Raw genomic sequence first — 25,341 nt, forward strand, 5'->3', positions numbered from 1 at the left:
GTAGATCTTGGATCGATAAAGCATAAAGCAATGCTGCCAAGTATGCCGAGACGTAGTAAATATTCTAAAATTTGATGAAAATTGCCATATTTTGCTATTACACGTTTGCTAGGTTTATTATTAAAAATTTCATAAAATGTTATTAGGGTTAATTTCTTAAAAACGCATTTACTAGAGGCGAACTTATTTATTTTTTTATATTTTTTTTTATTAAAAAGAAAAATATCAATATTTAAAAAAAAATAATAAACAAATAACTTCGCTTCTTCTGCTAAATATTTAAAAAATACTAGTGAAGATCTCATTAAAATATCTTTTAAAGCAAAAGAGTTATCCATGTAATAGAAATTAGGGGGTGATGAACGCTCTTAACGAAAGAAAATCCTTTACTTGACTCCCTTACATTCCAAATAACTTCAATAAATAGAAAAAGTGTTAAATAAAACAATTACAGGTAATCTGCATTTATTGTAAAAAGTATTTAAGGTGTTTTTTGATAATATATAAATAGAATTTTTCAAAAGAAATTTGGAAAAATGTTTGAATTTTTTAAATTTTTTCGTGGTTTTTCGACATCATATTATTTCACTCTTAGTTTATGAATTAATTATTTCAATATTGTCAGGGCGATATAAAAAATGTATTACTTAATTTTCTTATAAAATTATTAACATTTTAAATATGTGTTAGCTATATTTAATAACGTTTAACACTTATTTCAGTTGCCTTTTTGATTGTTTCGTTTTATCCATTCATTTTGCATAACGGATCTTTAGAAGATACTAAACCCATTTTCCTGGCAGCTTTTAGCCTTATATTGGTCCTATTGATAATCTCAACTGCTTACACAATAGACTTAAAATATGCAGCAATCTACCTAGCAATATTTCTGCTGGCAATGCATTTCTGCACAGCTGCATTCAAACCACATCGAGATTTCTCGCTATATGCGCATTTATCTCGAGGACTCGTGATTTAAAGAAAAAAAAGTATGAAAGAGAAATAAAGCTATCAGAATATAGACGTTGCTGTGAGGCGGCGCTTTATGCGAATATAAATTTATACAAACCTTTGGAGTTGAATGAATAAATTGAAGCATAATATTCTTGGGCGGGCTCCAAATTCGGTATGTAAAATTCTGGGCTACTGAGCGCCGATATATTGGCAACGGACTGCTCCCCAGAGTGCAATACCAGCACGAATTTTTGTTTTAGTCCTGCAAATAAATAATTCTAGATTAAAACGGGCTCATAACTTTATGTAAAGTATTTAAGGTATAGGTTAATATTTAGTGTGTTATGCATCGAAATAATAAATTTGTTTACTATATCATAACTACAGTATATATATCTTATAGTAAACATTAAGAGATTCTTTAAAAAAGTGTATAGTAGTAATAGTACATTTAATACAGGTAATTAAATGTACTATTAGCATAATATATCTATAGGTTATTTTTTAATACATACATTTAAAGAATATTTTTTCAAAAATCATATGGAATTTTACTTCTCACAGTTGTCAAAAAAATGGCGTTGACTTCAAACCCAAAAATAATAATCCGGATAAAATAGCGTTTTCTTGTTGTAAAAATACAAAATTCTAGTGTGATTATCTGTATAAAGTGTAAAACACATTTCTTCGATCCTGTATACAATGAGATTGATTTAAAAAGCAAATTTTGTGGGTAAAATTGTGTTACTTGCTACGAAGATAACACCACCATCTCTGATGAACCTATACCTAAGCCGACGCTGACAAATCAGACAAAGATATCGAAATTTAATACCTAAAAGAGCTAATTAAGGAGCTCGATAAAAAAAGAAGCTCCGGAAGGAAAATTTTGAATTGTGGAAAGAAAGTACACAAAATTGAAACAATCATCATAAACAATTTCTACCACCGCAGCCCATCGTCCCCCTTTTGTCGTTTCCTCAGCATCAGCAGCAAAACCGCCGATCGCCGATCACGATCAGGATCTTCAGAACATTGACGTAGTTGAAATTAGGGCTAAGCAGAAATAGGATACATATGTATAGAGCAGCTAAATCCAAAATCCAACATTGCAGATGCCTTAGATGATTTCCATATCGATTCGGCAACCCAGCCTTTAAAATTTAAATAGTGATCCAACCGCAAATACGTCGGTCAATGTAAACAAAACCAATGATTTGTTCTCACCAGAACTAGAGAAAGCCATAAAAATAGAAAGCTTCGGTAAGGAAAATACTGACCAGCAATAGACAGAAGTAAGCTACAAGAAAAAAAGGAAAACCAGTGTCTGATAAAAATCGTTTTTCTCCAATAAAGCAGAACAAAAAGGTCAGGTCAAAGCTTTTTTTTACTGGCTTTTACCGTTTAGTGGAGCCATCAGATAATAAAAGCTACTTAAAATATCAAGGCAAAAGTCAAGATTGTAAATACGAAAAGATGCACGCCCAGTAGGAATAGATCAGAAGTGCTTTTAAACTTGGAGTTCTGTCTGTTAAAGTTGAAGTCAAAAATGGTTCTATATGGTCAAGTTTATTTCACCCCAACATAAAGTCGATAAGAAATAAAATAAATTAGCTTGAAATATTTCTGGCTAACAAGTATTCCGACGTCATCTGTATTAGTGAGCACTGGGAAACTGATGATGAGATTGCAGCCTTAAACTTGTAAATGAGTTTTTAAGCTCGCTACAAAAAGCTGTAGACCGCTGCCTACTGGAAGAGGCTCGGCAATTTAAAATCCTGTTTATAATTTTAGGGAAATGAATGAAATTAACAGTTCAGTTTTTTTTAATGGTTAGTATACTTTTTTTATTTCTTTATTTATGAATAAAAAAAGGTGCATTTTCGTTTTCTAACAATTTTATACATAGCGCAAAAAATAACAAAAAATAAGCACGTAATCAATTTCATTTTACATAAAAAAAGGTAGTAACGTAATTACTCAGTATGTCTTCCTTTTCTGCTACAAGAAATTGGCATGCCTGTGCATGGAAACAATATTGTTATTAATGAGTTCTTGGGGGATATTGTTCCATTTCTCTTGAGCTGCAATCATTACCTTTATCCCTATTATGGATCCTTCTTTGAACATAATCCCATACCTGTTCGATCAGATTTATATCAGGAGAGTTGGTCGGCCTCTCGTAATATTTTTATCTTCTAAAGCTTCTTGTGCCCTTGTGGTGCGAAAGGGGCCTGAAATTGTCTTTCATAAATATAAAATTATCGCCCATTACGAAGTGGATGAATTATAACTCTTATAATGTTTTCTGCATACATGTTGCTATTCATATTCCCATCAATCACACTAAGAGGTGTGCGGCGATTAAACATTATACCCCTTCCCCCAGAATATGATCGTTCCTCCTTGGTATGGTATAATTTTGTGCCAGTCTTTCTTCTTTTCCAGATCGCTTGATTCCTCCACACTCGATGACGCCGATTGTCACTTACTTAACCAAGTCTCGTTTCGTCCGAAAGAAGCAACTTACGCCACTGGGGTAAAAGCCATTCTCTATGTTCCTGTGCTCAATGAAGTCGTGCACTATGTACCGAAATAATAGTCTAGGAACACGTAATACTCTTCTAGATTTTAAATAGGCATCATGAAGCTTTCTTCTTATAGTGGTAGCTGATACTGGTCTTCGGTACGTCTTTAAAAAATGGCCACGTAACGCTGTAATAGAAACCGAAGGGTTCCGACGGACGAAATTTGTTGGATAGCGATCTCTTTCAGTTGTTGCTCTTGGACGACCAGTTTGGTGTCTTTGTTCAACGTTTCCAGTTTTTTTGTATAAATTTACGATACGAACTACCGAACTTTTAAGAATACCCAGACCATTTGAAATTGAATCATTTGACAAATGTTCTTGGTGCAAAGCCACTATTCTTGCTTGAGATTATGTTTCCCGGCATTTTCAAACAAAACAGACACACAATATGAATACCAAGCCAGAAATATGAACACATAATATTATTAAAAATGCCTCAAGTCGAGAATAAACAGTCTCTTAGAACCATTTTTTTGTTCTTTGAAATGCAAAAACAACATACTTTACATGCCTAGAAACTGAACGTCAATATAATATTTTTATACAAAATTCCTAGGGGGTCTAACACTTTTCGCGATGTGTGTATCTATGAAAGGATTTAAATTATTTCCTCTACTTTGGTCTTGTTCAGTTGGTTCAATAGCCAACAAGAGGTAAAAGCTGTTTCGACAACATATTTTCAAGCCTGGATGACCAAGTGTGCAATGTGCAGGTCATAGAGACCAAGGTCATAGGTAACCGAAAATTAGATCACTTATAAAATTATTGCTTGTTTTACCCAGAAATAGAAACAATTTTGGGTCGACAAAAACACGTTTCAAACCAATTACAGAACATGATAAGAATATTTTCTTCTTACACATCGAAGAGCACAATTTTCGTTTCTCGATTTTAGTTTGCCTGCTGGTAAGAACTTTGAATTTTTTCATGACGTTTTGATTGAGGCTTGTTTATATGCTATCCGTCAGAAATTTTATTTTAGGAGGAAAAATCAGAATCGCTTAATAAAATAGTTTAATAATGAATTAAGGCCTTTGAGAGAAGTACTTTACTAAAATAATAAGATAATCAATGCAAGTTTAACAGGAAAAATATTTAATAAAAAATTATAAAATATTGAACAAAAAAGCCATAAGTTAAGCAAAAATTGATAACTTGATAAAAACTGCTTCCAGTCTAATTTAATGTATGTAGGGTATTATTAATGAGCATATGAATAAATCTAATAGTGAAGTAAAGGTACTGGTTTCTCTTGATAAGTGTCATTAATTTTATACTAACATGACCCAAAATCTATAAAGCCACAATAATATATCTACCCTAAAGCCCATTTTATGGGCTCTCTGTAGACTTTAAGAGGGGTATTAAACATCTTTTCTGTGGCCTTCTAGCCAAACTCATTAATTGTCATTCTCAGGCTTCTTTCTTGATACTCTAAAGAGAGCTATAATCGTACATATTTTTAAAAGAGGTGATCCCTCAGATCCTTCTGATTATAGATCCATCTTACTCTTTGTATAATTTTGAAGGTTTTTGGAAAAAGTATGTCATTAGAATAGTAATATGTTTTGAATCTAAAAATCTTTTTACGGGCAGTCAATTTGGCCTTAGAAGGAATCGCAATACAACCTTAGCTATTCTGAATTTAGTTGAACGGATCCAGGATGCCTTTAAGAGTCATTGTTACCTTTCAAGTACATACTATAACCTAAGTTAAGCATTTAAATGTGTCTCCTATGACTTACTTTTAAAAAAGATAAATAAATATTACTTAAGCGGGAATAGCAATAAAATGACTTCTAGTTACCTTCCAAAGTGCAAAGAGTGCAGGTGAATGGTGAAGACTCGGCTGAGAGAGTGATTAATGTGGCAGTTCCTCAAGGGTCAATAACAAATAAATGACCTCCCACAAATTTATTAGATGATACAACTTTCAACTGAACATATATCGATTTCAACTAGGTCTGGTACTAAGAGTATAAAGTTTCTGGGTATGCACCTCAATCCCGAAATTCTTTGGAAATCCTAGACAGAATCCGTGGTCAAAATGCTTGGGTCTACCACCTTTCTCCTCAGAAGACTTTTTGAATTTACCTCAAATTCCGTTCTGAGATTTATTTCATGATATTTATTTTACTTCTATTTTTCTCTTTTCCATAAGTTATGCCATCCTCGTCTGGAAGCATTATGCTGGTGCTTAGGATGTGTTTCGTTTTCAAAGGAGGGTGGTAAGAAATATACGCAGCTTGCCCTACATGGAAGACTGCCGACAGTTATCATAGATCTTCAGATATTAATTCTACCATCTCTATATATTTTTGAAATTCAGGAGTGGACGGGATCTTGTTCCTTCATAAACGAGACTCTGTAGAAGTCAAAATCTTATGGGATAACATTCTTTATTAAATTGCCGTCCGCAGTATGTGTATTACCTCTTATAAAGTATAAAACATATATCAAAGACTTTCTCATCAGCAAGGTCTTTTATGCTACCAAGAATTTTTATAATTCAAATTTTAACTATATTATTTTAGAATACATATTTGAATTTAATCTTACTGTAAGTTTTATTAATATTTCGCTTAATGTAACAACGCTTAATGTAGTAACCCTTTTAAGATAAAATCAATATACAGTGGTGGCCAAAACTATGGAAACTTTTTTAATTTATATTTTTTTTAAGAAACCAGGAAGTATAATAAAGTTACTCATATTGTGATAAATTATATATAATATATTACCTAACTTAACATATTAATTTGAAATTAAACGTATTATTAAAAGAAAATGAAATACAATTAATATTTTCTTAGCAAAAGTTTGGAAACTGCAGAAAGTTATTTATATAAATTACATCTAAATCAAAATCTGTTAATATTTTGTAGCATATCCCTCCGAATTTATTATTTCTCTACATCTTCATGGCATAGAATCGACAAGTCTTGCATAGTCTTTATTGGAAATGGCAGTCCACTCAGTTTGCAGTATTTCCCACAGTTGAGCCTTGTTTGAAATCGAATGGTTTCGAATATTCCTGTCCAAATGATCCCATAAATTCTCTATGGGATTCAGATCTGGGGACTGTGAAGGCCAATCCATTAAAGCAATGCTCTGTTCATTTAACCAGTTTTTCACAAATTGGGACTTCTGCTTAGGGTCGTTGTCTTGCTGAAACAACCATCTTAATGGCATTTCCTCCTCAGCATAAGGCAACATGTTGTTCTCCAATATGTCTTTGTATAGAAAACGGTCCATTATTCCATCAATTTTAACCATGGGGCCAACACCTGATCGGGAGAAACAACCCCACACCATTACGGTTCCACCACCATGGTTTACCGTAGGCATTTGGTATGTGGCTGTACCTTATACCTTTTGGTCGCCGGACATAACGTCTCCCGTCACTTCCAAATATTTGAAACTTACTTTCGTCATTAAACAATACAAAATTCCATTTTTGGTGAGACCAGGTAAGATGATCTCATGCAAATTTCAAGCGATCCTTTCTATTTTTCTTTGATATTAGTGGTTTCTTTACAGCAACTCTTCCAAAAAGCCCCACTTCATTTAGTCTTCTTCTGATCGTGCGAGCAGAGACAGAAATCCCTATTTCACTCATTTCTCCAGTTATATTTATAGAAGTTTTCTTTGGGTCGTTCATCGATATTTTTTTTATTAACTTTATAACCCTTTGGGATAACTTGCTTGGTCTTCCTTGCTTGTGGGCTACCTTAAACATTTCCTCTCTCTTCAAATTTTTTAATTATTTTTGAAACAGTGCGTTTTAAAATGTTTAAATTTTTACTTATTTCAATTTGTTTATAAGCCTTCTTGTATAGTTCAACTATTTTACTTTTTAAATCACTAGATAAGTATTTACACTTAGTTTTTGAAGGTGGTAGACAATGGTATAGTGAAAACTTGCATTGTCTTATTTATTTAATGTAACACGACGTTTCGGTTGGTAAGTATCTCCAATGGTCAGAAGCCAAGATTCTACACAAGGAATAGCACTGGCGGAAGAGGAAGTTCGTAGAGGCAGTTTTCATTTCACAGAATCAGGGGATCTTCAGCCAGCCAAGCATCGATGTACCCAACATCTGGAAGCCTCTACTGTCAGGACACTGTAGGATCTAGAGAGAGGCGTGTGCTCCCCCCAACTCTTTTCACGGATGACTTTCCTTTCCACATCGCTGCACACATCTAGTATATAAGCCTATAGAATAGTAGTTTGCTGTCAGTTTACACTTGATAACGGTTGGAAATACTTACCAACCAAAACGTCGTGTTACATTAAATAAATAAGACAATGCAAATTTTTTATTTACACTTAGGCATAGTGCCTGTCATCACTCAAACAAAATCGTACCATTAAACAGCTTGTAATAAATAATTATTATGATTTTATTAAAGGGTTCCATACTTTTGGCCACAGAGAAATAACTCCTCTTTCATCAAAACTAATAAACAACATTCTTTTGCTTTACCTCCATTGGAATTTTTTATTTGCTGATAAGCTATTTATTTATATTTTTGAGAGTTTTCGCATTGCGATATTTTCTGCATTTTTTGATAAAGTTTAAAGTTTCCATACTTTTGGCCACCACTGTAATTCACAACTTAAATCAAAGAGCTTTAAAACTATCATGCCCCCATTTTCAAAATTAAAATATAAATAACATCAAAACCTTACTTCTAAAAAATAGCTACTCTGTAAAACTATTTAATAGAATTTTAAAACAAACACCAGCCACCTATAACAACTTTCACCACCGAACACCAAAAAAGTGCGTGAAATTACAGTAAAACCACTATACCCTAGCCAAAAATCGTCAAGACCGAAAGAACTACACAGTGGTGTTGTTAACAAATCCCATGCTCTGACTATTCTGTATAGATCAAGGGGTCGATATTTAAAAACTAGGATAACGGAACACAAAAAAGCGTTAATTACTATTAAGATCAAAAAACAAAACACCTCTTGCAGAACATGCAGACTCAGAACTATACCAATTTAAATTTTAAGGAGGTTAAGATCATTGATATCAAAATAACTATAAGAAAAGATTAATTTCGGAAATGATAAACATCAAAAAATATAAAAACAATGTAAACAAAAAACAAGATACTGACAATTTAAGCATATTCTACACAAATCTCATCAATCTGATAAAATCAAAAATTAAATTTAAACACTCTTCAAATATCCTTTGTATAACTATTTAATAGCATACACAAAAATAACTTATCTTAAAATATTTATAAAAATGATATAAAAAAAGTGAATACTTTAAAATTTTTAAATATTATTCATTTAATTTTGTTACTTGCACACCAACACTTCTATTTCCTCAAAAACCAAACAAATGCAAACTAAATGGAATCAGCAAGAAAATAAGTATCTACGAGTAAAAATAATATGTTCTACTCTATACTATCTAACAAAAAGCTTTAATTTTTCTGTTGTAAGAACATTTGAATGTTTCCATTAATTTTTAATTTTAATTATAATTCCTAAATTTTATTGTTAATTTTTATCTTTATATTTTAAAGCTGTTTTTGAATTATTAAAATAGTTATTAATATTTTAACAGTTTAGTTTAATTTGTTTTAATATTGTCTTTGACCATTTTGAACTACGCATGTTATTAACATTGTTTATAATTATCTTTTACTAGGTTTTTTTGACGGTGGAAATGAAGGTGGCTTAATACAGAGCAAACTAGCATTAAAAAAAATGATTTAAAAAGCTTGGATTTGAACTAACCCAACATCCAATTTAACCCTTAAAAGTAAACGCGAATGAACTGGGTCACTAAAACATATTAAAACACTACATAGAGACCCTGCATTGATAACTTAAAAGATTTTAAAAATTTTTAGATAATTCGAAAGATTTCTTTTAAAGAAAATATACCGCAAATCTTGTAAATTTTGCAAAATACTAAACCGACAGTATTTTAATAAAATTATAAAATATTACTTTTTAACTTAGCAAATAATGTATAAAATAATATGTAAAATATATCCTCAAAAGGACTGCACCATTTTAAAGTATAATAAAGTATATACATTTTAAGTTATACCAATAAATTTGAAAGATATATTTTATTATTTAATTTATTAATAAAATGAGAAAATGTTTATTCATTTTCTTAAGTTTAAATATTTTTTAAAAAAGGAATGAAAAATCTAATCTGAATATCTAATCTTTCTAAGAAAACTATCGTTTTGCCAAATATAGATATATACACATAGAGGATGATTGACGACCGATGCTAAACGGATGAAATCGGAACGTAGCCTTTTCTGAAAATTTGGTAGCCATGGTAGGACACAATGCTCTATATGTCTAAAATATTTTTAGCATTGCAGCGTTATATAGAAAAATTGCAACATCTTTAAATATAACACCCTATATATTTTTAGATATTTTGATTTCCTGTTTCGTTTTAAAACTTTTTTAATTATACTTCCCTATACTTATCTCTAGCGGTTTTCGAGAAAAAAATAATTTTATATGTTTTTTGTTATAAACCAAGGGATAACTAATTGTTTATTTCTTAGCTGTTTAAGTTTATAAAAAGCTGAAATTTTAAACATCATTTGAAGAGACCATCTTGATGAACTTCCCAAAGCCTGATATAATCAGCATGTAATATATAGTTCAAGGGATAATTTAGTAACCAGTTCTACGCATGGGAGGAATGAACAAAAACCACTTTGAGGAACATTTTACTACATTCTATTACAGCGTTTGTAAGTAACTGTCCAACATCGACCTTTAATAGTAGCACTCCCTTAGTTCTACCCAAAACTAGTTCACACTAATACACTGGAACCTAATTACCTCAAATATAGGATGTATACATTCAAAGACCAAACATGCACACTCAGATATAAACTATCTAAAATATATTAAATAATATTTCATAATAACTATTTCTAAAGTAAACCTTTAAAAAAAGCTGTCCTACATATTTCGGAAATAATTAAATACAATTTGTTTAGACTTATGTTAAAATATGTCCTAGATCTATGTTACATTTATTACTACACCTATTACAAGCATTATACAGAGTCGTTGAAAATTAAAATAATATCTTTTATTTACTAAATTGGCGAAAGGCCCATTTTTTTTAAATTAGAACACCCTTTTTTTATTTTATATTCTGATTAACAGTTAAACTACTTATAGTTCAATAATTCATTTAATTAATTGTAAATTACTGGATTAGCCATGAAAATGCCACAATGGTTAAATAAATGTGATATATTGAGATAAAATATTAAATTGTGTTTTATGGTCAACTTAATTAAAAAGTGTAAGATAAAAAATATTAACTACTTAAATGAAGTATTGAGGCTGTGTATTTTTCATGGATAATATGATTCAATAATAGCAAAAACATGTAATAGATTTAACGAATCGGCGAAAGTTTGCAAGTTTACAAAATAATTTTGTTAATTATGACTCTAAATTAAAACCTGAATGAAATAAAACCAGTTGATAAAATAATATTGTGAATGTATTATCATATTTCACTGCATATCCACAAGCTTCAATTAGAAGTGCTAAGGATGATTCAGGTTTGTCTTATTATTTAATTCAAAAAATATTAGCCAATCATCAAATGCATCGATACAAGTTCACCTAAGTTCAGGCTTTAAAACCACAAGACTATCACAGAAGGGTAGCATTCTGTGAAAACATCTTGATTCATATTGCTGACCTTCTAAGAAAAATAATTTGGATCGACCAAGCGAAATTTTCCAGGGAGGAAATTTTTAATAAAAGAAATACTCATTCTTGAGCAGATTTGAATTCACACACGACAAAAGAAAAGGGTTTTCAAGAAAATTTTAGTTTCAATGTATTTTGCCTTTTAAAAGATTATCTATCTAGTAAAATTTTTAATTTGTGATGAACCACTAGATTTTTCAAAATTCTTAGAAACTTCAAGAAGTGTTGTAAGTAATTTTTTTGAAAAATCTGCCATTGCTAGATTTTTCGTACTTGTACAATGATAGATGGTTTAGGCATATGGGACCATGGGACTGGCCAGCGAGATCGCTAGATCTGATAACCCTTGATTTTTATTAGGAGTGGTATAAAGGAAAACGATTTTATAAATGTCTAGAGAAAAATGGTAGTGATTTCGAAATTTGTCTATAGTAGTATTTTTTTTTGTTACTTTTACGTTTATCTATTTTAAGTATTTTGTAGTATAAACAAGCTTTTTTTTATCCATTGGTTGTAAATCTAGATACAACGTGTTAATTTTTCTTTATGTTTTTGCTATTATTTGAGCTCATTATCCATGAAAAATATATAGGTCCATCAAAAGTTCATTTGAGTAGTCAATAATAATGCTCCTTGTTTTTAAATTAAGTTTATTATAAAGTATAAGGGTAATAATATAACTAAACCTATCACTGTCATAACTAAAAATGTCACTGTCATTTAATAAAGCATTATGACATCTTCAAAGCTAATTAAGTAATTTACAAAATAAAATTTTTCAAAATTGGCAAATTTCACGAAAACACGCATTTATTTCCAAAGCGCGAGTACTTAGGTATAGGAATGTCTCATATTAAATTAAAGGTGTTTTCTCTGTCTATTAGAATAAAAAATTAAATATAGAATATTCCATTCAAAAAAATGGACTTTTTGAATGAAACAGGGAATCAAAATATCTAAAAATATATAGTCTTTCATTAAAAAATCAAAGGTGTTGCCATTTTTCTCTCTAAGTGAAACGCTATAGTGCTAAAAATATTTTTGACCGATAGAGCATTGTCTGCTCCGATGGCCATCAAAAGTGCTACGTCCTATTTTAATTATACGGCTAACGTACCATCGATCGTCAATCACCCTATATATAAATTTACTGCATAATTTTTATTTTATTTTTATGGACCCTTAGGACTCTTCAAAGCAATAACGTTTAAGTTTCTTTCATACAAAAAAACTTAGTAACTATCTAAAATAGATTAGGAGATCGATAGTTGATTTTATCATTAATTCTAACTGGATGCAGACCTGGCTAAAAAAAAAACCATTAATTAAAAAAATAGCAAATACCTATCACACGACCGGAGGCGGCCACTTATCGATGAGAGAAAACAGTGTGCCATTATTTTGGACAATGCAGAAAATTTGTAATTCCCCAACCTGTATAGTGCACCTCATTGCCACTTTATGGACAACTTCGTCGACCTGTTTTGTTTACCGGTAGTAAGTGTTTTTACTGGCACTCTTATACTTTTTTCGATTTTTATAATAGCAAGTAACTAACAATGCTTTTAACTCAAAAACATAGAATAAATTTTACTAAGATGTACTGCAATAAAACATGTTTTACGTCTTCTGTGACATCAGCTATAAATATTACATAACTCAATTGGGGCAACTCTGTTGTAATAATTGTTTTCCCTTAAAAATTGCAATACGCCATTTTTGTTTTGAATATGGAACAAATCATATTTGTAGCAGTCATAAAACGGATGTCAGGTGAATGGATTCTGTAGATACGTATATTGCATTAGTTTCGTATATAGGCATAGCATAGGTGCCACAAACAAACGATCTCATTAAAATCATTAGTATGTCTTATTATGAATTCACATATCTAAAAAATACCTTGTTTGTAAAATACTTATTATGAGCTATATTTACTAATTTACACAAGAGATATTCCTAACTCATTAATTTTATTGAAACGTTTAACTAATACATTATTTAATTTGTATGGGTACATAATTCAATCAGTAATTTTAAACAGTTAGCAAGCTATTGTACTTATACATTTTTAGACTTATAAACCATCAAGGGATTGTTGATCGACTATCAGATATAAGTCGGTTATCTTAACACCCGATTTAACGAATTTTAATAGAAGGTTTGGGAATTCAAGGCAAATCTGCCAAGTTTTTCAAGCTCTGATTGCTAATAGATAATAGAAAAAAACATCGAATTGATGCTCATTTAATAATATTAAATAGGCTTAAAAAATTATTGAGAAACTGCCAGCCATTTCTAAAGCTCATAACAGAAAATATGTTAAAGAGTGGAAGCTTTATATATTTAGAAACATTTTTCCGCTTTGGGTACTACCTGGTTATGCTACTAAAAAATTAGGCGTCACTCGTCAAAATCTAGGAAAATGTAAAATTCAGTTAATGAATTTAAAAGTTTTTCAAAAAATACAATTCACTAATTTTAAACGAATTTATGCGCGTCTTTACGCCCTCACTGTATTAAAAAATTTACTGGTGTTTCCAGCGTACATAAATTTCCGGGTATAAGCTTATATTCACTTTTAATTTAAATTTTATTTCGTGTGGTTATACTCTTAATTTAAGATTATCCATATTTACCTAAAGCTAGTTTAATTACCAAAACGGAAATAAGAAATGATACATCTGGCAATTATTTAAATGAACTGGCGTAAATAAGATTTAGTAGCATCCCATTAGTTATGTTAGATGGTTTAGTAATGATTAATTCAGTTGTGAAACGGCTCTAAATTAATACCTGTCTTCGTTAGCATATATTAAGTTTGAAATATATTAGATATTCCTAGTATCTTGCTTATAGCAGAAGGTTCTATTGATTTACCTAATAGTTTTAACTTTAACTCAGTTTGGTGGTTAACATTTAATGTAGATATTTTAGGCTTTAAAGCAGTTGTTGCTTTAAGTTCAAACTTGAGTTACTAATTTTCTAAAAAAGCTAAAGATGTTTATATAACACTAAAAATAATATTAGTAGTACTAATACGGTTTTTAATTAATATACTTAGCGTTATGTGATTATTTAATATATAAAGTCGAGACTTTATATATTATATTTTATATAATCATATTTTATTTTTAGTTTATTATAGTACTAGTTTCAGATTTGAAATATGCCATGAGTAAGCATTTTATTAAAGTTCTTTTACGACATTTATCGTTGAATATTGAAAGTATTGGTGAAAAGTAAAGTTCACTTCCATTTTACCTTAAAATTTATAGCAGCACTTTACCCCTGAGTCACGTCTTGCATTCGAAACCCTTTAAAAGCATATTGGTGTTTAATTAGTGAGTACTGTAAGGGTGTAAGGTATGTGATATCTTATTATATAAAATAAAATTCTATTAATAAGTAGTATATTTATTCTCATATAGTCTAAATATTTAGAAAACACTGCATTAAAAAGTATTTAGCTTTTGGGTATCATACAATTTTTAAATAGTTTCAAGATAACAACATTTAAGGTTCTCATACATTTACTGTGCAATGTAGTAATCAGAAACTTAAATGGATTAGAAACGCACATAATAAATTATTTAACCAAAAAAGTATCATTATTTAGAAACTAAAAACATTAAAGTAATGAACAAAAATATATATATAAATTTGTGAATCAAACAATAAAGCTGTGTAAACAAATATACAATAGAGATTAAAAAAAGGTAAACCTAAAAGCTAATAGTACTTGTGGAAATCTTCTTAACCTTATTCCTACACCTAAAGTTGTTTCACCGAATGAACTATCTTAACTTAAGTCAATCAGCGTTTTCCTGCCATTTCAAAAGTACTAAGAGAGTTTTGGAGAATCAGATTAGAGAAGACGCGATTACATAAGCTATTTCACAAGCTTTTTAATCTAGCTTTAGAAGGGGTTTAAGCTCATCGCAACGAGTCTTCAATCATAGCCCTACTCAATAATTTATAGACCTTTAAAAATTGCAATGCGCTATTTTGTTTTGAATACGGGACAAATCATATTTGTAGTACTCCCAAAACGGATATCAGGTGAGTGGATTATGCAGATATATTGCATTAGTTTCGTATGTAGGCATAACACAGCTGCCACAAACAAGCACGATCATTAAAATCATTAGTATGTTTTTTTATGAATCTATATATCCAAATAAGATAACCAAAAGGCTTTGTTTGTAATGTACTTATTATGAGCTATATTTACTTATTTCTATAGAGATATTCCAAAGTCAGTACATAATATTATTATGTACTGACTTTGGAATAAGCTGAATTTTTTTCTCCTGTTAAAAGCAAAATGAAAGCTCCATTTATAAGATTAAGGCAGCTTAGTATGAGATTAGAATAAATTAATTTTTTTTTCTATATGTCTATATGTACATACAAGAAAAATTAACAGTAAGTAGTCTCCGACTAATCTTGCACTTTTGTTTGCAATTCTTTGTGTACCAGTACCTTTGGTCGCTTTATCGTATTAGAGCTGTCTCCCTTTCTAGGCTGGTATCCCCATTAAAGGTATCGAGGGTTTATAACTTTATGTGGGTCTGTGTTTATTTTTTAATGTTTTTCGTAATTTTTTTCATTGTTTTTACATTCCTGTTCAAATATAGGTTCTTTTAATTTTGTTATCATTAAATACTCAAAATGTATTGCAATAGGTATGTAAATAGTTGGTTAAGATTTTTAAAAGGGTTATCTCATCTATAATATAGTTTACTGATAAAGGCAAATTGTTATTTCTAATGAGATATTTGTCATCTTAAAATAACTGAACACAAAATTATAACTTCATTATAAAAGTCACAAATACATTTTTTTTGTATTTGCATTGTGTCTAGTGGAGAGATTCAAACAGCTATACCAAAAATGCGAAAAACAAGAGCAGCACGAGAAGATGAGATTATATTCGAAATTTCGAGAACGAAATTTCGAATATAATCTCATTTTCGGAAGCGAGACTTTAATCGATATCCTAAATTATGATGTGTGCCTGTAAGAAGGTGATATAGCTGAGGATTGGAATAGTCCACTGATAGAGTTACTTCTTAAAAAGAAAACAAAAATCAGTAATTACAGACCAAGTAGTTAACTGTGATGTATAAAGGGTTTATAACAATAATAACAGAAAGGCTAACTAAAAAAATTCATAGATATTAGCCTCAGGAGGATTTAGCACTTTGGATCACATGCAAGTTATGAGAAGAATCATAGAAAAGGCAAATTAATACAACCTTTCTATTTGGAGTGTTTTTGTCGATAATGAAAAAGCGATTGACTCCATGGAAACATCGGCTGTGTTAAACGCGGTCCGATATATAACTTTTTTTAAAATATATATGATAAAGCAACTTTCCAAGCTGCCTTACAGGACTGTACAAATAAAATTAAACTCGGCAGAGAAGTCACACAGGGCAAATCCATCTTACCAAAATTGCTTTCACTTGCATTAGAGGATATATTTAAGAAAATTGCTTGGGACGCCAAAGAGATACAAATAAATGGTGAATACTTGATCCACCTTCGTTTCGCAGACAATATCATTCTATTAGCACAAAATCAGCAGAATCTGCAGAAAATTATAACAGAGCGAAGAAACAGACTCATCTTCAAAGAATTAATTATCGAAAGGTATTTTCAAAGCAAATTTTGAAGTGTATCGTTGGCAAATCTTCCAAACACTCTAAAATCACAAGTCCTTGATCTAAAATGACGAATATCATGGAATGCGTATATAAGTTGCGAAGGAGTTGAGCAAGTCATATAGCTAAGATGAAAAACTCTTGTTGACATACGTATACTAATAGGGCAGAGACAGTGAATGTCGATGATACTCAAGTTTATTCCTGATTTCCTCCTGACAATATATTAAAAAAAGCTAATGATAAGATAACTTCAGATCTCAACTCACTCGCAAAGATTTTAAATGACCACTGCTTAAGTTTATGTCCAAGTAAATCTTAGTTTTTTACTTTTTAGTAGGATGCAGTCGAAAGACATTTTCGGGAAATTTAGTCGGTTTAATATGGATGATCAACTAAAAATCTAGAAATAATCTTGGATATTAAATTAAGATTTAATGAACATATTGGGCATTAAAAACCATTATTAACCATAAGCTACTTTATAGTACTTTATAATTAGAGGCTTATAATTAGAGCTTCTTGTGATTGACTCTTTCAATATGGTTCGTGACTCTTCGTAGTAATTTGGAAAGGTGGTTTCGAAATATTATTATTATTATTATTATTATTATTTTATTAAACGAAAAAATTATAATTTTATACATTATTATGTTTATATATTAATTATTATGTACAATAAAGCGGTTAGATTTATAAATAACTAGAAAAAAGACATAAATGAAATAAATAAAATTAAATAAAATAACTATGCTTAAAATAATTAAAACTATTCAAAAATAAAACCGTACTTAACAAATATAAAAATATAAAAGTAAAGGTGTATAAATAAAATAAATACAATCATGCTTAACTTGTAAAATAAAACAAAACTATACTAAGATTTATCTAAAACAATTTCTCGGGAGCAGTTTGAATTGGTTTAGGTTTTTCCATTTTTTTATTATTATTGATAACTTGTTAAACTCTGATAATCCTTCACTCAAATTAGTTACTAAACTTAGTTTAGTAACTGATTTGAGTTCCACCGATTTAAAAAAAAATACAATCTCTACGATTTCTTGTATTATAACTATATACAAGAATAAATACCTTTAGCTTGTCGCATAAGTAACGTGGTAACATGTTATATTTTAATTAAAAAATAAACAGATATATATCAAGTAAACAAACCCCTTTACTTTACAGACAACATATTAAGAACATTTCGCACAATTTGAATGGGCGCATACCAGTTACTCCTTAATATTTATCTCATGGCTCTGTTTTGCATTTATTTTGCATTGGGATGGATTAAATAGTAATGTCGGATAAAATTGTAAATGAGGTAGAGCAATAGAATTAGGAACTTGAAATTTGTCTACATCGAGAAGTTTTACTTATTTAAATTATGAAGCCGAAGTCAAAATTATAATCTAATATTATGTCCAAAAGCTTAATTTCTTCATCATAAACAATATTTTACTGATTTATATTAATGCGCATATTATAGATTACTACCTAATTAAACTTTATATTTTTGTTAAATATGATAAATTTGGACTCGTCAGTATTTCAACTAAGTTTATTAACATACAACCATTTATATAGTTAATCTAGTTCATCTGTTGTATTTAAATCTGTTTGTAAGCTTTATATAATATACAACATTGTGTAGTAAGCAAACAGAATAATTTTATATTTTTTAGTCACCTTCACCATATTGTTAATAAAAAGCAAAAATAAAAGCGGCTTTAAAACTGTTCCTTATGGTACTCCATATTCAACACTTATACGCTTAGCCGCACAATTTTTATACAAAACACGTTAAACTTATTTACCCAAATAAGATTTAAACCAGCTTAAAATAGATGTTAAATCAACAGTTGCTCTAATTTATGTAATAAAATATCCGGATTAATTAGGAATAATTAGTTTGTTTGTATCGCAGAAATTAAGATGGCACTCTTTAACAAAAACTTCTAAGACTTTCTTATAAATAAATAGGCACTGTATTTATGAAACAAAATTTTTGTGTCCTTTGGGGGTGACGGTTGTTAACTTCCACGATTTTGGAAAAAGTCCATTGCTGAGTGACGTGTTTCTAACATCTAAAAAACGATTACCAACGGCACATACAACATCATAAAGGACCTGCTTTGAGATTCTATTTTCTCCCCCATACGAAACATTTCTCTTTCGAACTTGACGTCATCTGGCAATAATTGCTTTTTTTCCGGTGAGAGTATTTTGAGGTTTTTCTACAGTTTTTTATATAATTTTATTTAATAAATATTTTTTCTACATTATTTCCTTTATCACAGCACTAATCCATGTTTTCTCTAATTATTTTTCATTCTTAACTATCTTAACCCAGGTATTGAAAGTGACAGAATTGAATAGTCACTTATTTTTGGTGTAAGGTATATATTCAAGAATCTTATTATTAGTTATGATGTAATTAATTAATGTTTGGTTTCTGTAGACTATTCTTGTAGGTGTTTTTAATATTTGATAAAATCCATTTGTATAAATAAAGTTAGAAATTTTGTTCACTTGTTTATTAAATCGAAATTAAAATCACCTTCTATAATAATTATATCATTAAAGTTACTACTTTAGTCCAAATATTTATCAAAGAAATCAATAAATTTATCAGAATTTTTCTGAAGTGGATGATATAACACAGAGCACATATATTTCAAACTAGATAATAAGATTTTAAGAGACAACAACTACACTTCTTAGGGTATGATACTACACTTCCTTATATCTTATTACGCTCCCTATTGTGCTGTTATTGGTAGTGATCAATAACAACAGTATTGTGCTTCTAACAATATTTAATTACCATAATTCAATTTTAGATGATACTTTCCACACACTTTATTTTTTTGAAACCCTTAATAATATGGCCTGTAACTAATCTTTAATATTATACTGATGGCACCTGAAACATCTTTTTATATCGTAATCATTTAAGATTACGCAACGGTTCCAATCTATATTGATTCTCACCCATTAAGTAAAAACACTATATTTATTGGTATCCACTTCAACTACCCTAGTAAACATGCTGTTGACAGCTTTAGTTTTCCTTATTATTCTAATTTTTCTATTAGGGTTATTTTTCAGACAATTTTAGCTTTCGACCTGTAATATAATTTTATTATCTGGTGGGCTGCACTCTGACTCACATATATAGTTAGATAAATTCTTTTAAGTTCCCCACAATAGGATAAGCCCTCCGTTTTTGGTTGGTTTTTCTAGTGATATTCCAGAACCAATATGAGAAGTATTCAATTTTTGCCTCAAGTCCTCCTTGACTTGCTCAACGTCTTCTTCTGGACACTTCTGCTAAACGACCAGGACTTTGTTGTCATTGTTGAGGGCCTGGGCATAAAACGATGTCATATTTAAGGTTACCATTCTCAATAAACAGCAAATCCACTTTATTTCTCAACTTCTTCATTTTGAGTACCCGAATGTGAACTTCTTTATTTTCAGTACCTGAATTTCACTGTGCCCGAAATTTCACTATGCATTTAATTTTTTTTTTCTTCGAACTGTATTGTTCACTTAAAATAGCAATTTACGGGATCACTGTCGGTTACGGGACTACCGTTCGCCATGCCAACGTTGCCATTTAGTATGGTTAAATATGACTGAAAGAAGGTTGCTGCACAGTCTCTTCATCTTTAATAAAATTATCTTTACTTACTTTTCTCTTATTACGCCGACTATCTTTATCAGAGCATAAATATTAGCTATGATGTTCATGATTTGGACTTTGGAAGAATTAGATATCTCATAACACCTCCTTAGTATAAAACTACTTTATTAAAAACAAGTTTCAGCTATTGCGTTTATTTGTTATCTAATAAAATTCATCTTGATTTAAGATGTTTTTTAATTGTTTTACTCAAAAAAAAATTAGCAGCCATATTGCTGATCTATGTTTGCTTAAGGCAGGCATTTTGTGGAGAAACTGTTTCATATTAATACCAACCATATTAAAATCATATATTATATTATAAACATATTGAAATTTGTATTACAAAAGGGCACACTTAGACAATTTTAGTCTGTAGGTTAGAACATTGAAAGACTAGAATTAGTAAACGATAACTTTGTTTAAGTTCAACATGTGCATAGGGCCAAAGGGCGTATGTTGTTGACAAACATATTCATTGATTCCTTGTTGTCAAGTTTACACGCATTTTCAAAAGAGGAAAGTTATAGCTATATATCAACACATATACAATAATATTCATTTAACTTATTGATGTTAGATTTTAGAATAAAAATAAAAACATAGATATATGTTATTCCAAACGCAAAAATAACATCTTTAAAGCAAAAAAAAATTAACATTCTTATTTCTAAAACCGCTTCTAAAAAATTTGAAATGGCAACACCGCAGGCAAAAGCTGATGTCCTTTTGCAAAATGTCATCATGACAAACGGCTTTGTGTTTACATTCAGCATTTGTGAAGTTCTGTGGTTTTTCTTTAGTTTTTGGTTAAAAAAGGAAAAAGGTTGAGGCATTTCAGTAGTTTGTGCCTCACCCTGGGCAAAAGGCGATTTAAGCCGATCTTTTCACAAGTTGATACCGATATTGTCATAACATCATATCAAGGGACAAGCGTCGTCATAAAAGTAAAATAATAAACACTTTTTAAGAAATCTATAATAATAATAAAATATTTAATTTCCATAAAAATAGTTTTTATTTAGATAAATATCCTTACTCTAATAAGGTACATTCAAAAAATGCATAAAGGGTTCATAAACGTTAATATTGTTTATAATTTAAAGCATAATTTATTATTAATAAATATTTTTTTACGACATCACTGGTAAAGATTATATGTATCGGTGGAATCAACAATGCGATCGAACGGCGTTGCGAAAGTTATATAGTTTAAAACGCCCAGTATATACACTTATTCATCAGTCACCTCTATTTTGCTAGATCAACTTTTATATATTATAAATATTATGTGTAATCGTAGTTTTAGGCTCATTCTTTATACCTGTAGTCTAAGTACATCATGTCACTCTGTATTTTTAATTATAATAAAAATTTTAAAAAATAAGAATTCCACCACAAAATATATAATTGGCGCAGTCGGTAGGAATGTGTCCGTTGATAAGTGCTTTCCACCGTGGACAAGAAACTCTTCAACGTGGAGTTTCAACCCCTTCAGACACAGTCCAAATAGAAGAACCATGTGGTCTAGACGTGATGTATGGGCTTAGTAATAGAAAAATCGAGAAAGGTAAGTACCACTTCCTTTTTGCCCTTATTTCATCCTCGGTTTAAGGTTTTAATAAGGATAATTTATTAAGTTCTTACATATTGAATGTAAATTGATTAGTATTTGTATAGCACAAATCACTATTTTTGCTGCGAATTGGTCGCATTAATTTTAAGTTAAATCAAGTGAATTGATCACAATTTCGTTTTTAAGATTTAAATAGATTTACGTCAGATCCTTACTCAGATAACGATATATCAAATTTAATTTAGTCATTTAAAAATTGTAAAATGACAACCCAAGTAGCATTAGAAAAACCCAAAGTAAACTGGAATTTATTTAAATTAAAATTAGATAACATTAAACCATATGATGGTGATGTTAATACCCTAAACAAATTTATTTCCAGATGTGATAGTGTTTATAATAGTTATCTTCCTTTAAATGACGATGAATTAATGAAACATATCTTTGAATCTTTTCAAAAAAAATTAATTGGTAGAGCTGAAGTTTTAGTAGGCAACAGAACAGAAATATTACCCTGGGAAGACTTAAAATCCTCTTTAATACAATGCTTCTCAGATAGACGCGATCTTGACTGTTTAATCCAAGAGTTAACCAGAGCAAGACCCTTCAAAAATGAAAATTTAATTAATTTTGGTAACCGTTTACAACTTCTAAGAAGCAGTGTTGCTTAAAGAATTAGTAACGATTTTACAATATCAATTTAAGAAAGGACCTATTAAATTAAACTTCATGATAAAACAGCATTAAATACTTTCATTGCTGGTTGTACCGGAACTCTTAACTAAGCCAATGACAAATTAGGAAAGCTTATCCAAATTTTGAAAAACCATTTGAACTCATAACAGATGCCTCAGATTTTGCTATTGGGGCTATTTTGTCACAAGAAGGACATCCTGTATGTTATGCATCACGAACTTCAAACCCCGCAGAAATCAACTATTCAACAATTGAAAAAGAATTGTTTGTAGTAGTTTGAGGATGTAAATACTTTAGACCCTATTTGTTTGGTAATAAGTTCACAGTAATAAATAATCATAAGCCTCTTCAATGGATATTTTCGATAAAAGAACCAAATAGTCGCTTACTACGGTGGCGTCTTAAATTGGAAGAGTTTGATTATTTTATGAAATATAAGAAAGGAAAATCAAATACTGCTGCTGACTTTCTTTCAAGAAATCCAGTAGATTCAAATGCATAATTAATGAATTACTTCAACATCCAGAAGAACTTCCTGATTTAGATCAAGAAACTATAAATGAACTTTTTAATGCACAAAACCCAAAAATAAACATAATATCTGATATAATTATTCCAAAAAGAATTATTGAACAACAAATACAGGAATCAGATGATCTTGAAACAGTTCATACTTTATTAGAAAACCCAATTTTTAATCTACCGATTACTGAAAGAGTATTAATAATAATTAATACATATAAAAGACAAATAATTATTACAGTAGGAGATACAAATAATTTAATATGCCGCTTGGAAAAAGTTTTCCAAAATACTAGATTTTGTATAACATTCCCAAAATTAAACCCAGTAGACAACATTATAAAACTCTTAAAAGATTATATTAATTCAAAAAATTTGTATGCTTTATTCTTTTTAGAGATGAGGAATTTAGTAAACTCTTCATAGTAACTTTACAAAATTATTTTGTCAATACAGCATATAAATTTGTACAATGTTCAACAATGCTACAAGATATTGAAACAGTGGATGAACAAAAGATGAAACTCACATTATATTATACCACTAAAACTTTCTGATTCTTTCGGACCAATATGGTATCTGATATAGAAAGATACGTTAATACATGTGACGTATGTCAGAAAAATAAATACGATAGAAATCACACAAATCACATCAAAACCATTTGAACAAATTCATATAGATACTTTTAAAATTGATAATTAAAGCTTTCTTACTATAATTGATGCTTTTTCCGATATGCACAAACTTATCCTTTGATTAGTGTTACAGAAACAACAATAATAGAAAATGTATTAAGTTTTATTTCTCATCATGGAATAGCCTTAAAAATAACATGTGATAAAGGCACTGAATTTAAAAATAAAGACCTTGAAGATTTCTGTTCACTTTACAAAATTGAACTCCATTATACAACAGCAAAGAACAGTAACTCTAATTCTCCAGTGGAACGTTTTCATTCAACATTAATAGAACATTATCGTTGCCTTAAAGACACAAACAAATTTACTCCAGAACAATTAATAAAACGAGCTTTATTAGGATATAATAATTCCATTCATAATGTTACAAAATTCACTCCGTTTGAAATAATTAAAGGACATATAAATAACACTAACCCCTTTAATCTTAATGATTATATAATAATCTCAGACTATATACAAAATCATAAGGAAAATTGCAAAAAGATCTATGCTAAAATATCTGAATCAAATTAAGAAATTAAAAAAAATATTATAGACAAAATCAAGTAGAAAAACTAATTAACTCATATAAGGTTTTAAACTCTAAGATTTTAATTAATAATACTAGTAACAAATATATATTATCTTATCAAGGTCTAGCAGAAGGTTTATTTTCTAGAACAGAATATTTAATTAATATAATTAAAAATAAACTAAATACTAAATAATAAACCTCATCAAAGAGTTAAAGAGGTATTTTTGAATATTGTAGGACGAGCACAAAAATGGCTTTTTGGAACTTCAGATTCAGAAGATGGTAAAAGATTTGATAAAGCTATAACTATAACAACAAAATCAGAAAAATATTCAAGATTTAAGGATACAAATTTCAATATCAAAACATATTATTGAGCATTTTAATAAAAGTGTTTCTATAATTAAATCTAATCAAAAACAACTTCAAAAAGGAATTGAATCAAAAATTAATCACATTTCTTGACAACTTAGAAGAAGCTATATTATTTGCCAAATTAAATTCACTTCATAATTCTATTATTTCAGTATCTGATCTAAATGAAACTTTAAATTATTTAAAAACAATTTACGATGATAGTGCTGTACCAAAATTTAAAAATATTCCTTCTTATTATCAGTTTATTGGAACTTAAGTTTTATTTTCAAAGAATAGGATAATATTTTCAATACAAATGCCTTT

General features: G+C 29.6%; 1 protein-coding gene across 1 annotated transcript in view; it reads right to left on the bottom strand.

The window, feature by feature from the left end:
- LOC126735622 (nephrin-like) overlaps positions 1-25,341 on the bottom strand; it is a 1,136,035-nt gene that overhangs the window by 296,234 nt on the left and 814,460 nt on the right. The window contains exon 10 of the mRNA XM_050439679.1: positions 1,070-1,216. Within this exon, the coding sequence (XP_050295636.1) occupies positions 1,070-1,216 (147 nt within the window). The remainder of the gene's footprint in view (positions 1-1,069; positions 1,217-25,341) is intronic.

This window comes from Anthonomus grandis, chromosome 4, assembly GCF_022605725.1.
Source record: "Anthonomus grandis grandis chromosome 4, icAntGran1.3, whole genome shotgun sequence".
NCBI classification, from domain to species: Eukaryota; Metazoa; Arthropoda; class Insecta; order Coleoptera; family Curculionidae; genus Anthonomus; species Anthonomus grandis.